The sequence below is a fragment of the Gossypium hirsutum genome, chromosome A03 (genome assembly GCF_007990345.1).
Source record: "Gossypium hirsutum isolate 1008001.06 chromosome A03, Gossypium_hirsutum_v2.1, whole genome shotgun sequence".
Classification (NCBI taxonomy): Eukaryota; Viridiplantae; Streptophyta; class Magnoliopsida; order Malvales; family Malvaceae; genus Gossypium; species Gossypium hirsutum.
This window is the reverse complement of record NC_053426.1, coordinates 96756357-96770922: the sequence shown is the minus strand read 5'-3', so window position 1 is coordinate 96770922 and position 14566 is coordinate 96756357. Positions and strand designations below refer to the sequence as shown.

At 39.3% G+C, this 14566-nt stretch overlaps 1 protein-coding gene across 1 annotated transcript; it reads left to right on the top strand.

Moving 5' to 3' along the window:
- The first annotated feature begins 1429 nt into the window (after window positions 1-1429).
- On the top strand, window positions 1430-2959 carry LOC107887684 (uncharacterized). The gene is made up of 2 exons (XM_016811922.1): window positions 1430-1972; window positions 2123-2959. Exons 1-2 carry the CDS (start codon window positions 1430-1432, stop codon window positions 2957-2959), a joined length of 1380 nt encoding a protein of 459 aa, XP_016667411.1.
- The last annotated feature ends 11607 nt before the right edge of the window (window positions 2960-14566 follow it).

The window sequence follows — 14566 nt, the reverse complement described above, 5'->3', positions numbered from 1 at the left end:
AAATGTATTCTCCTGAATTGAACTCGATTCAAATGAGCCTATAATGGGTGAGGATCGAGGAAACTGTTGGTTCAGGTACCCTTACTCTAGAACCAAACCACATATAGAGAGACCTAAGAGCCCACCCTAGGTAGAGCCACTCCGAACCCCTAGTGGTCACCTGAATTGCTTTATTTGTTATTTATTTATCCTGCACTAACGTGTTTTATTTTTGTTTTGTTTATAATTGCATTACATTACATCATCCTAGGAAGGAGGTGTTGATTCATATTTGATTGCTAAATAGAACAGTTTGTCATAAGAAAACGAATTTTTTGATAAAGTGGATTATAATACGGTTGTTTAAATATGATCCAAGTGAACACATGAAAGAAGACTGATAGCTCGTGAAGAAATACAAGACTTCGCTTCATTGCCTGAAGACAGAAACTGACAAAGATTATTCGAGAGCCGTCACATCTTGACCTTCTTAAAGGAGCTAACAAGTATCACAGTAATAAGTGAGCAACGAGTCGCAGCCTGGATCGAGCAAAAAAAGGAGTTAATATAGACATCTCTTGGAGAATTCGTCAGACTCGACCACAAGATCCAGATATGAAGAGGAAGATAGGTGTCTTCACTTGGAATACAAGAGAAAAGCCGTATATGTAGTCCGTTTTATGTAAAAGAATTTGCTTTCTAGAAAAGTTGTTCTAATGAAATTAAATTTAGAATCAATGCCTTCCTTTTTTTTTGCGTTCATGCATTTGCATTACATTACATCAAAGAAAAGAATGTGTTGATTCGAAATTCAATTCCTAAATAGAATAGTTTGTCATAAGGAAACAAATTTCTTGATAAAGTAGATTATAGTGCGATCGCCTGAATATAGTCCAAGTAAACACGATGAGAGAAAGCTGGTAGTTCACGGAGGAATACATGATGTAATTGCCAGAGATTCAAGCCAACAAAGGCATGACGAGAGAAAGCTGGAAGTCCACGAAGGAATACATGACTTGATTTAATTGCCAACGAAGATTATTCAAGAGCCGGCACTTTTGATGAGTATCATGGAGATAAGTGAGCAAGAGATCGAGGCTCAGATTAAGCAGCAAGGAACTAGTAAAGGCATCTTTTAGAGAATTTACAAGATTCGACCATGAAGAAAAGATCAGCGTTTACTTGGGATATGAAGGGCAATACCGCATATGTAATCTATTTTCATGTAAAGAAATATGTTTTCTAGAAAAGTTATTCTAATGGAATTGAATTCAAGATCAACATCTTCCTTTCTTTTGCATTCATTCCATACATTTGTATTACATTGCAACATTTGCATTAAACTTTCACTAAAGAACCCTGATTAAACAAAATTATTTCAATTAATCTGGAAACCAACGAGAATCAAGCAACCGAACACAGCCACTATACCCGCCGTAAAACCAAAGCAATGGACCAGAGATTAGAAAGGATAGAACAAATGCAAAGGGAGATGCAAGAACAATTACAAGAGCAGATGCAAGAGCAACTGGCTAAAATACAGCAAGATATGAGGGACCATATGTTAGAGTCCCAGAAAAGCATGATGGATCAATTAACTCGTCTATTAGCTGGCGGATTAGAAAAGGGGAAAAGCCTTTTGATCAATGCGGGAGAAGATAATAAAGATCCTACCTACCCTCCGGGTTTTATCCCACCTCATGTGCCCCTGCAAACCGAGGCACCTCTTAGAAGGCCATCTGTCACAGTGAGGCCTCAACATGGGCCAGTGGATGCTGGAATCCCCATAAATTTCCCATCTGGGTTGGGAAATAATTTGGGTGATAGCTCGGTCAACCCTATTACTCCTGATCTGGATTTAATAGAGAAGGAAAGAATGGCCACTGAATCCTCGAAACAATTGGAAGATCGTTGCAGGTGGTTAGAGGAGAAGTTTAGGGTTTTAGAAAGCGCTGGCAATCATCAGGGGATCGATGCCAAAGACTTAAGTTTGGTTCCAGATTTGGTGCTTCCTCATAAATTTAAGATGCCAGAGTTTGAAAAGTACAACGGGACTACTTGCCCAGAGGCGCACATAACAATGTTTTGTAGAAGGATGACTGGCTATGTGAACAACGATCAACTATTGATCCATTGTTTTCAGGACAGCCTAATGGGAGCAGCGGCTAGGTGGTACAATCAGTTGAGCCGTGCAAAGATCGGTTCATGGAGAGATCTTGCACAGGCTTTCATGCAACAGTATAACCATGTGACTGATATGACGCCAGATAGAATCACACTACTAAACATGGAAAAGAAGCCGAGTGAGAGTTTCAGGCAGTATGCACAACGGTGGAGGGAAATAGCGATGCAAGTCCAGCCACCTCTTTTGGAGAAGGAAACGACCATACTCTTCATTAATACTTTGAAGGCCCCATTCATCACCCATATGATTGGGAATACTACCAAAAGTTTTTCTGATATGGTAATGGCAGGCGAGATGATTGTGAATGCCATAAGAGGTGGCAAGATTGAAGTTGGAGAAACTACCAAGAGGTCAGTTCCAAAGAAAAAGGAGAATGAAGTGAACAGTATGAGCTCATACAATAGAGATCACTCAAGGTCAATAACTGTCAATCAACCAAAGGTGTCTACGAGGGGGCAACAAGGTTCGACAAAGCAGGAATCAAGTGTAAGGCAAAATTTTGAAAAGCTCCAATTTACGCCAATCCCAATGTCATATAAGGAGTTATATCAAAGTTTATTTGATTCACACGTGGTGTCCCCATATTATATAAAGCCATTGCAACCCCCATACCCCAAATGGTATGATTCAAACGCTCAATGTGATTATCATGTAGGAGTATCGGGGCATTCAATAGAAAACTATACTACCTTCAAGAAGACGGTTGAAAGACTCCTCGAGATGGGGATTGTGAAGTTTGATGACACCCCTGGTACAAAGAGTCCGTTACCAAATCACGATGATAAGAGCAAATGATTAAATGACTCTGTCAAAGATGGAAAAATAAAAAGAGGATTAGTAGCATCGGATCCTGAGTAGAGAAACTTGTGAGGCATTAGTTCTTACAAACCTGGAAATGTTTTGAATGATTAGTCTGTAGAGGAACCTCTTGTAGTTTTTAGAGCTAATCTAGAGTAATATTCAAAACACGCTTGTTGCTTTAAGCCTGGAAGCAATTAAACCCCTCTTGTGAAATAGGCTTGTATCCTAAGTCTTTATTTCAATAAAATGCATCTTTTTGAGCAAATATTCTTTGATTTCATCTCATACGGTACAAATAATTGTTCTTAGATTCTTTTGTTCTTTGGAATTTATTTCAAATATTCATTTATTCTTCATTCATGATCATACCATACAAATAATCATCCTTAGAATCATTTATTTCTTTGAAATCTGCCTTCAGCGGGTCCCCAGATATCAATGATGTGAGTAACGCTGTCATTGACTCCGAGTCTCCTTTTGAGCGAAATATGGGCCTAAAGGGATCTCAACACTCTGAAGATGATAGAGATGTAGACTACTCTCTAATTTGTTAAGGATGGTAGAGTAAGATGAAAACAGATCCTCTCTTACAAAAAGACAGTAGACAGTAGGCCTATGACAAGAGAAAGATGCAAACATCGGAGTCTGCATTACCACAAAGGCAAAGCGAGACGTCATTGAGTCACTTCCTAGAATTTAAAGATTTTTTGCATGATCATATCAAGATACGCCTGGCTACTAAGACAGGAGGATGTTGCAGGGTTTTGAATGACATATGCTAATGGTTTTACGATGGCCAGGCTAATCATGAGATTTGGGTTCTGCTGGCCTACCATAGAAAAGGATTGCATCAGTATGCTGTAAATGCCAAATTTATAGAGAGAAAATTCATGTGCCCCTTCATGTGAGGCATGGAGGTTATGGGCCGATCTCTTTGAAAGCTTCTAACCAATACCGATTCGCCTTTGGGGTCATCGTTTACCCCGAGAAAAGGATAAAAGTTGTTTCATATGCCAATGTCACTAGGTCGATAGTCATCAAATTTCAAAAAAAGGGGTGCCAATAAAGAGTGCCAGAAAATCATTTCTGACACAGTTGTACAATGTCAAAAGGTCACAGTCTGTTTAAATATTAGGAGTTATATGGCAAAGGCAAAGGCAAAGGCAAAGGCAAAAAAAACACAAAAACATGAAAACACAAAAAAAAAGAAGCGGAAAAAAGAGAGGCCAGGGCGAAACCCCGCAAATGGAGCCTTGAGACTAAAAGGGATTCGAGTTGAAAACCCGAAAATGGCAGCTCAAATTTAGATCAAAGTGGGGCATACATTAGTCTTGCTATGCTTGAATTAACAATGAAGAAGTATGCTACGTCTTGGGGCATCGAAAAAGTACTCCGGATCCCCTAAACACATATTAAACTCAGAAAGGTCCTCAAGAAGTTGGTACAGAAAAGCTCAGGCTGCGATATCTGGGGCATCTAGCTTCCATTTTGCCCATTTTGAATTTGTTATCTTTGATTCTTCTCAAGATATGTCCAAATAAATTTTCTTCTTATTGCATTGCTATCTTTGATTAAATCATTCGTTTTGAGTTGATTTCATTCTTATTGCATTTGCAATCTTTGATTAATTTATCCATTTCGAGCTATGCTCATAATCAATTTCCTTCTTGTTCATTGTTTTGATCTTTTTCAAGCATTTTGCATTGAAATAATGATTAATGGACTAATAACACTTTCACAAAAAAAGTTTTGCATATTACTCTGGAAGTTTCTAAATAATACAAAAACCTGAAACAGGACTATTGTTTAGAACTCACCAAGCTTAAGGGTTGGAAATATTATCTCTTTGGACTCTTTATTGGTTGAACCAAAAGACAAGACATTTCATCAGTGATACAACCTCGACAAATGACGAGTGATGTCAACCTAAGTGGAAAAAAGGGTCATTCTCGAGAAAAGAAATTATACTTTGCATTCATGAACATCTGGTCATTACACCCAGGGAATAGTGTAACAGATCAAACTGATTGAAGATGATACAAATACTATGCCTTTGAGTTGCAGCGGAATGGATGGAAGAAACCAAATGTTATTCCTCTGAAATTGCAGTAGGAGGCACAAACTTTATGTCCTAAAAGGTACAGTGGAAGGGACTCTAAAATTATAGTGGGGCAAGCTTTCCGAGCAAAATGTGATTGTTTCTTTGACTTTTCTGTCAAGAATACCAGCCGAACAAGATGCCAGCGTAATACGTCAGCGATAATGTCCTAATAAACAACGCACGATGATACCTTAAGCCTTTTTAAAAAGGGCTCATGACATTTCTATATTCATATAATAACACATCTAGTTAGAATCAGTGAATTCACAAGCCTTAAGCCCCTAAGCAATAGGGTAACAGGCTGAAGATTTACAGATCTTAACCCCCTAAGCAGTAGGGAAACAGATCGAAGACGAAGGGTCTTAAACCCCTAATCGGTAGGGTAACAGACCGAATTGTAGATCTTATCTCCCTAAGCAGTAGGGAAACAGATCAAAGATGAACATCTTAACCCCCTAAGCAGTAGGAAAACAGATCGAAGATGATGGGCTTTAACCCCCTAAGCAGTAGGGTAACAAGCCAAATTTACAAGCTTTAACCCCCTAAGCAGTAGGGTAACAGGCTGAAGATTTACAGATCTTAACCCCCTAAGCAGTAGGGAAACAGATCGAAGACGAAGGGTCTTAAACCCCTAATCGGTAGGGTAACAGACCGAATTGCAGATCTTATCTCCTTAAGCAGTAGGGAAACAGATCGAAGATGAAGATCTTAACCCCCTAAGCAGTAGGGAAACAGATCGAAGATGATGGGCTTTAACCCCCTAAGCAGTAGGGTAACAAGCCAAATTTACAAGCCTTAACCCCCTAAGCAGTAGGGTAACAGGCTGAAGATTTACAGATCTTAACCCCCTAAGCAGTAGGGAAACAGATCAAAGATGATGGGCTTTAACCCCCTAAGCAGTAGGGTAACAAGCTGAATTTACAAGCCTTAAACCCCTAAGCAGTAGGGTAACTGGCTGAAGATTTACAGATCTTAACCCCCTAAGCAGTAGGGAAACAGATAAAAAATAATGAGCTTTAACCCCCTAAGCAGTAGGGTAACAAGCCGAATTTACAAACCTTAAACCCCTAAGCAGTAGGGTAACAGGCTGAAGATTTACAAATCTTAACCCCCTAACCAGTAGGGTAACAGGTTGAATTTACAGATCTTAACCCCTTAAGCAGTTGGGAAATAGATCGAAGATGATGGGCCTTAAACCCCTAAGTAGTAGGGTAACAGGCTGGAAATTACAAATTTCTTTTTCCCTGAAATGGCATTGGAGCGGCTAAAAGCCACAGCAGATCTCCTTGAAGTTTCAGAGGATCTTTTCTTCCTGAAATGGCGTTGGAGCGGCTAAAAGCCACAACAGATCTCCTTGAAGTTTCAGCAAACCTCTTCTTCCAGAAATGGCATTGGAGAGGCTAAAAGCCACAGCAGATCTCCTTGAAGTTTGAGTGGAAGAATATCAAAACAAGTCTTATCTCTCTGAAGTTGCAGAGGAGCAGACCGAAGATAACAGATCTGACATTCCTGTGCTTACAGTGAAGCAGATCCAAGATTTCAGCATGGCATCCCTGTACTTATAGGGAACAAGTTGAAGATTTTAGCATGGCATCCCTGTGCTTATAGGGAACAAGTTGAAAACATCAGATTTGGCATTCCTGTGCTTATAGAGAACAAGTTGAAAACATCAGATTTGGTATCCCTGTGCTTATAGGGAACGGATCGAAGATAGCAGATCTGACATTCCTGTGCTTACAGTGAAGCAGATCAAAGATTTCAGCATGGCATCCCTGTGCTTATAGGGAACAAGTTGAAAACATCAGATTTGGCATCCCTGTGCTTATAGGGAACAAGTTGAAAACAACAGATTTGGCATCCCTGTGCTTATAGGGAACGGATCGAAGATAGCAGATTTGACATTCCTGTGCTTACAGTGAACTAGATCGAAGATTTCAGCATGACATCCCTGTGCTTATAGGGAACAAGTTGAAAACAGCAGATTTGGGATCCCTGTGCTTATAAGGAACGGATCGAAGATAGCAAATCTGACATTCCTGTGCTTACAGTGAAGCAGATCAAAGATAGCAGATATCGCCTTCCTGAGTTGCAGTAAAGCAGATTGAAGCCGTCAAGAGGCCATTTTAAAGAAGATCAAGAACTCAAGACTCGGCGAGCCCTGGCAAAATTGGTCTTTTTGTAGTCTTTGCTCCATTCTCGTTACACGATAATGAGCAAAGAGGGGCAGCTGTAAGACCTAAATTTTGCCCGGGACCCAATAAAACCAAACCCGAATTAAACCTAGCCTATTATCCAGTTACAAGCCCAAACCCAATTTTGGCCCAACCTAATCCCAACCCAAACACAAAAAAAATAAATAAATAAATAAATAAAAACCTTGGCCACCTACTCCACCACCTTTGTTGACCACCCACCTTGGCCACCAACTCCACCACCCTTGGCCACCTAAACCACCCCAACCATTCCACTTGTAAAATTTGGCTATAAAAGCCATTCAAGACTTTGTTTTTAGGGGGTAGGTTTTTGGTTTTTTGGAGAAGGATTGTTCTTTGTTTTGGATGAGGTTTTTTTGTTTTTTGGAGGTGTTTTTTTGTTTTTTGGAAAAAAGGTTATTTTTGTTTCTTGGAAAAGCTAGTTTTTGGAGATTAATCAAAGATCAAAGCAAAAGAGATTTCTTTTGTCTATTCTTATCTTTAGTTCTTTGTTTGTTTATTGTTTTCCTTTCAATTTAATTTTGTTTTTTTTATACGAAAGTAAAAACAAAAGTAAGATGCTTACCCATATTTTCATTATCGAAAAAGGTTTTTTTGAGGTCCAGCCGCCGTGTACGGTGGCGCCGATGGCGGCCCGTGGGGGTCCATGACCGAAGCAAAGCCGGACCAACGGCCGGATTTAGAAAAGAGGGAGAAAGAGAGTTGAGAGCTTTGTTTTATTATTTTATTATTTTTACTATTATTTATATTATTATTATTTCTCATGTATATATTATTATTTATATTATTATTATATTATATATGCCCTCTCCATATTTATTTATATTATTGCTATCATTATTGTTACTTTTATTATTTTTATTTCTAACTACTATTATTATATATATATGTATTATTGTTTGTATTATTATTATTATCACCCCTATTGTTATTACTTTACTTTTGTATTCTAATATATTATTAATATTACTCATATTTTTATTATTTTTGCTATCACTATTACTATTATATATTAGTGTATATTTTTATGTATATATATATTTATATATAGTATTGTTTTTTATTACTTTAATTTAATATTTTTATTATATTTGCTTTTTGTATTTTGTAACACCCCGAACCCGAAACCGACACCGGAGTCGAACACGAGGTGTTAACTGGCTTTAACCCCTTACAAAATTTATTTTCCAGACACTGCCCAATCTGTGTACTAGCCGCTTTAAAAATCATATCTTGAGTTTCGTAACTCGAAAATCAGTTTCGTAATTTTTCCCAGAAACTAGACTCATGTGCCCATCTATGTATTTTTTTTTAGAATTTTTGGTTGGGCCAATTAGTACAGTTTATTAGTCAAAATCCCCCAAGTTGCAGGGGTCGACTACACTGACCTTTGCCCATTACGACTGGGATATCTCCATGCACGGGGCTTCAATACTATTGCCGTTTGTTTCTATGAAAACTAGACTCAGAGAGGAATCTTCACATATATGGTACGACCCCTAATTATCTCTGGTTAATTTATAATGAATTTCCAAAGTCGGAGCAGGGAATCCAGAAACCATTCTGGCCCTGTCCCACTAAAATCTGATTATCTCTTAATATACTGCCCATATGATCTTTTCGTTACTTCCTCATGAAAGCAGACTCATCGAGCTTCAATTACATAATTTATTCATCAATTAATTCCACTCCCACTATTTTTAGTGATTTTTCAATCTCATGACACTGCTGCTGCCAGCATCTGTTACGAAAGTAACTAGGTCCATTTCATGCCTACCCTTGATCCAATTCAATCGAACATTCGTGCCATTTTCGCATGGCTTAAAGTTTACATGCCATAATTCGAACACAACGTACTAGCTTATACATGCCAAAATGATCTTCTAAACATACTAAGAAGACAGTACCAAAACTTGCTATCCGGTGTGATGACTTCAACGACGGCCCGACCCCGCAAAAATAGATGAGTCCAAGCAACCTATAGTGGGTGACAAGGAAACATCGAGTGAGTTTATAACTCAGTAAGTCATAAGCAATGCACTACCATCTATCAACAACATTATCACAAGAGGAAACAAAATGGAACGAGACAATTTACTCCATCCATACCGAACCATACCATAGTTCCTCCAACTTATCAATTCAATTTCATATCAATTCATGCATTCACATTCTATATACTCATCAATAGGACTTTGAAGCAATTTCATAAATCGATTTATTTTCGTTACAATCAAACGACTATATGACCTTTCACCCATCCTACGATAAAACTTATGTACGTGACTTCAAGTATATTTGTCACATAGGTTCGAACTTACCGAGCTCAACACCAAGTATAAGCATAGCACCTATTAGCCACGTACTCAAGACACTTACCCGACCCGCTGTCCGCGATCGACTCAATAGTGTCGCACACATAGTGTCCATAATAATTCACGAATGTATATCGAGTCCGCACACTCAGTGCTATATAATCAACTCGCACACCTAGTGCTACATAATCAAATCGCACACTTAGTGCTACATAGTCAAACTCGCACACTTAGTGCCGCATGGTCAATTCGCACACTTAGTGCATCATATTCATTTCGCACACTTAGTGCAACATAGTCAAATCGCACCCTTAGTGCTGTACAATTTAATCCCGCGCACTTAGCGCCCATCTCATGGTCATAAATGGTTATCCCGCACGTTTAGTGCCGAGATCAACAACTCAGTACATCTTACCTCTTTTCATTCATTCAACAATTTCATCATCACATACGTACATGCATATATATATGTATATTTATTCATTCCAATCAGCATCAATACATACACATTATGACCATTTGATATACTACCCACTACATGCTTAATGACTTACCTCGTGTTGGGTAAGACGGTTCCAACTCGGCTACTCGATAACCTTTTCTTTGCCTTTGCTCGATTCACCTCCTTTAGCTCCTTGAGCTATATCAATAATTTAACTAGTTTAACCACCTTGCTAAATATTTACAATCCAATCTCACATGTATATGTATGTTAGTATATTCGGCCAATAATCTCATGCAACTACCAAAGCCGAATCAACTAAATATACTTATGTATATACACATATATCATCATCGAAATCACCTAAGCTTAGACATCGATTTTTTAATTTCAAGTAAGTTGCCGAATGCAACCTTACTAAATTCTCATGGATTCAATATACCATTACCATGAAATCAACAACCAAATTCATAGACAATTTAGGAAAATCACATTACAAATCTCATATTCAAGCAAAGACCATGGCCGAAATGCACATATGACCTCATAACAAAAATATTGAACCTTTGGTTGCCCAATTAGCTTAACATCCATCAAATTTTAAATCAAGAAACTCACCTCATCTATAATCAACCCTCAATGCCCTAAAGCATCAAAAACAACATCAAAGAAATACAACCATCCATGGCCGAATGTCATAGCCGAATTGTTTTAACCATGAGTAACATAACAAGCATAGATCGTGTTTATGGATATACCGTGGCCGATTCAAGCTAATCACCTCCAAAATCATCAACCATTTTCGTTGCATATAACATATATAAACATGAATAAGTTTCATATAATCTCTTAACACATTAATTTCTTTCATCAACAACCTTTTGTTTTCTTGATCCATCAAAACTTAAAGGTAAGAAAGAATCAAGTTCTTCTCACACATACCATAACCGAAAGCTCCATCCAACACTCTAGATTCGAAATTTTAGTATGGCTAGGTAAGAAAAACGTGATGATTAACCCAAACAACTATTATTTCAAAAGAAAATTTAACAAAATTTACTAACCTCCTCTTCATTCAAAAGGCCGAATGCCTTTGCTTCACCTTCTTCTCTTCTTTTCTTTCTTTAGGTTCGGCTATTGTGGTAAGGAAAAGGATGAACACTCCTCCTTCCTCCCTTATTTTATTCATCCTTTCTTTTCTTTTTAATTCATTTCTTTTATTTCCTACTCCACTTACCAATATTAAATAATAATCAACATAAACTTGGAGGAAGGGAACCATGCTTGGCCGGCCACCTATCAAGAATTGGGCACATTGACATGCAAACCCAAACTTTCTCACCTTGTTATTATTTAATCCTTATAATTCATCTATCATCTTTTCTAACTTCGTCAACTAGGTCCTTTTTGAATTAATTCACAATCCTAATGCTAATATTAAGCATTTAATTTCTCATATATTCACTGTCACGCAACAATTTATGCAATTAAAACACGAAAATAAATTTTTGGCTCGGTAATGTGGTCTCGAAACCACATTCTGACCAGGGTCTAATTTGGGTTGTCACAACTCTCCCCCACATAAGAAATTTTCGTCCCCGAAAATCTTACCGGTAAATAGGTTTGGGTATTGTTCTTTCATCGAGCTCTCGGTTCCCAGGTTGCTTCCTCGATCCCGTGTTTAAGCCACAACACCTTAACCAACGGAACCCTTTTATTTCGCAACTCTTTCACTTCACGAGTTAGGATACGAATCGGTTTTTCTTCATAGCTCATATCAGCCTGAATTTCAACCTCCGACGGACTAATTATGAGCGAAGGATCAGACCTATAGCGTCGAAGCATCGAAACATGAAAGACATCGTGTATCCTTTCAAGTTCAGGGGGCAAAATCAATCTATATGCAACCGGCCCCACTCGTTCAGAGATTTCGTACGGCCCAATGAATCTCGGGCTCAACTTGCCTTTACGGCCAAACCTAAGTACCTTTTTCCAAGGCGAAACTTTAAGGAACACTTTATCTCCCACCTGATATTCAATGTCCTTCCGTTTCAGATCCGCATACGATTTCTGACGATCTGTGGCTACCTTCAGACTTTCACGGATTACCTTTACCTTCTGTTCGGCATCTCTAATCAAATCAACTCCGAAAATTTTACTTTCACCGAGCTCGGTCCAAAACAATGGCGTACGGCATTTACGACCGTACAAAGCCTCGTAAGGTGCCATCTTAATACTTGATTGGAAACTATTGTTGTAAGCGAATTCGATCAAAGGTACATACCGTTCCCACGAACCACTAAACTCAAGGATGCAGCATCTCAGCATATCCTCGAGTATCTGAATTATCCGCTCGGATTGACCATCGGTTTGGGGATGAAAAGCGGTGCTAAAATGCAGCTGGGTACCCAAAGCTTCTTGCAATTTCTTCCAAAATCGCGAGGTGAATCTCGGATCTCTATCCGACACGATAGAAATAGGTACTCCATGTAATCTCACAATCTGAGAAACATACAATTCGGCTAGTTTATCCAATGAAAAATCCGTACGCACGGGGATAAATGAGCCGACTTAGTCAGCCTATCAACAACAACCCAAATCGCATCCTTCTTACTTGCGGACACTGGCAGTCCGGACACAAAGTCCATTGTGACTCGATCCCATTTCCACTCGGGTATCATGATCGGCTAAAGTAACCCTGAAGGCACTTGATGTTCCGCTTTCACTTGTTGACATATTAAACATCTCGAAACAAAGTCGGAGATGTCTCGCTTCATACCATGCCACCAAAACCGACGTTTCAAGTCGTTGTACATTTTCGTGCTCCCCGGGTGAATTAACATTCGGCTACAATGGGCTTCGTTCAGGATCATCGAAATGAGTTCCGAATTCCTTGGAACGCACAAACGACTTCTAAACCTCAAACAACCATCATCATCAATCTGAAACTCCGATTCCTTGTTCGGAACACACTCAGCTCGTTTTGCAACCAATTCATCATCGACTTTCTGAGCTTCACGAATTTGATGAGTCAATAATGGTTTGGCTTTTAATTCAGCTACTAACACATTGTCAGGTAGAACAGACAAGTGTACATTCATCGCTCGCAAAGCAAACAGTGATTTCCGGCTTAAGGCGTCCGCAACCACATTAGCCTTTCCCGGGTGGTAATCAATGACAAGCTCGTAATCTTTCAACAATTCAAGCCAACGTCTTTGTCGCAGATTCAAGTCCCGTTGAGTCATCAAATATTTGAGACTTTTGTGATCCGAAAACACATAGCACTTCTCACCAAACAAATAATGTCGCCATATTTTCAATGCAAACACAATGGCGGCTAGTTCGAGATCATGGGTCGGATAATTTCTCTCGTGTGGCTTCAATTGTCTCGACGCATAGGCCACAACTCGACCTTCTTGCATCAATACGCAACCCAACCCGAGTAGGGATGCGTCACTATAAACGACAAACTCCTTACCCGATTCGGGTTGCACCAAAATTGGAGCTTCAGTCAGATGAGTTTTCAGTTGATTGAAGCTTTTCTGACATTTCTCCGTCCATTCGAACTTAACATCCTTCTGAAGTAGCTTCGTCATTGGTGTGGCTATCATCGAGAAACCTTTGACAAATCGTCGGTAGTAACCGGCGAGCCCTAGAAAGCTCCAGACTTCGGTAACATTTCTCGGAGGCTTCCAGTTAAGTATGGCTGAAATTTTGCTCGGGTCAACCCGAATACCCGATGCGGATACCACATGACCCAAGAAGCTAACCTCTCTTAGCCAGAACTCACACTTACTGAACTTAGCATATAACTGCTTATCCCGCAAAATTTGCAACACTAGCCTCAGATGCTCAGCATGTTCGGCCTCATCTCTTGAATAGACCAAGATGTCATCAATAAACACAACTACGAACCGATCCAAATACGGCCTAAAGATCCGATTCATCAAATCCATAAACACCGCAGGGGCATTAGTGAGCCCAAACGGCATCACTAAGAACTCATAGTGACCGTACCTCGTTCTGAAAGTAGTTTTGGGTACGTCCGAATCTCGAATCCGCAACTGATAATAACCCGATCTCAAATCTATCTTTGAAAACACCGATGCCCCTTTAATTGATCGAACAGATCATCAATACGCGGCAACGGATATTTATTCTTATCGTCACTTTATTTAGTTGACGATAATCAATGCACAACCTCATGGTTCCGTCCTTCTTTTTCACGAACAATACTGGTGCACCCCAAGGTGAGAAACTCGGTCGAGCGAAACCTCTATCCGTCAATTCTTGCAACTGAGCTTTCAACTCTTTAACTCGGTTAGTGCAATACAATACGGAGCGATCGAAATTGGCGTAGTTCCAGGTACAAGCTCAATACCAAACTTTACCTCCCGAACAGGTGGCAAACCCGGTAACTCTTCAGGAAAAACATCCGGGTGTTCACAAACCACCGGCACCGATTCGGGTTTCTTTCTAACTCCTTGTCATCAAGTACATACGCGAGGTATGCTTCGCACCCTTTCCTTA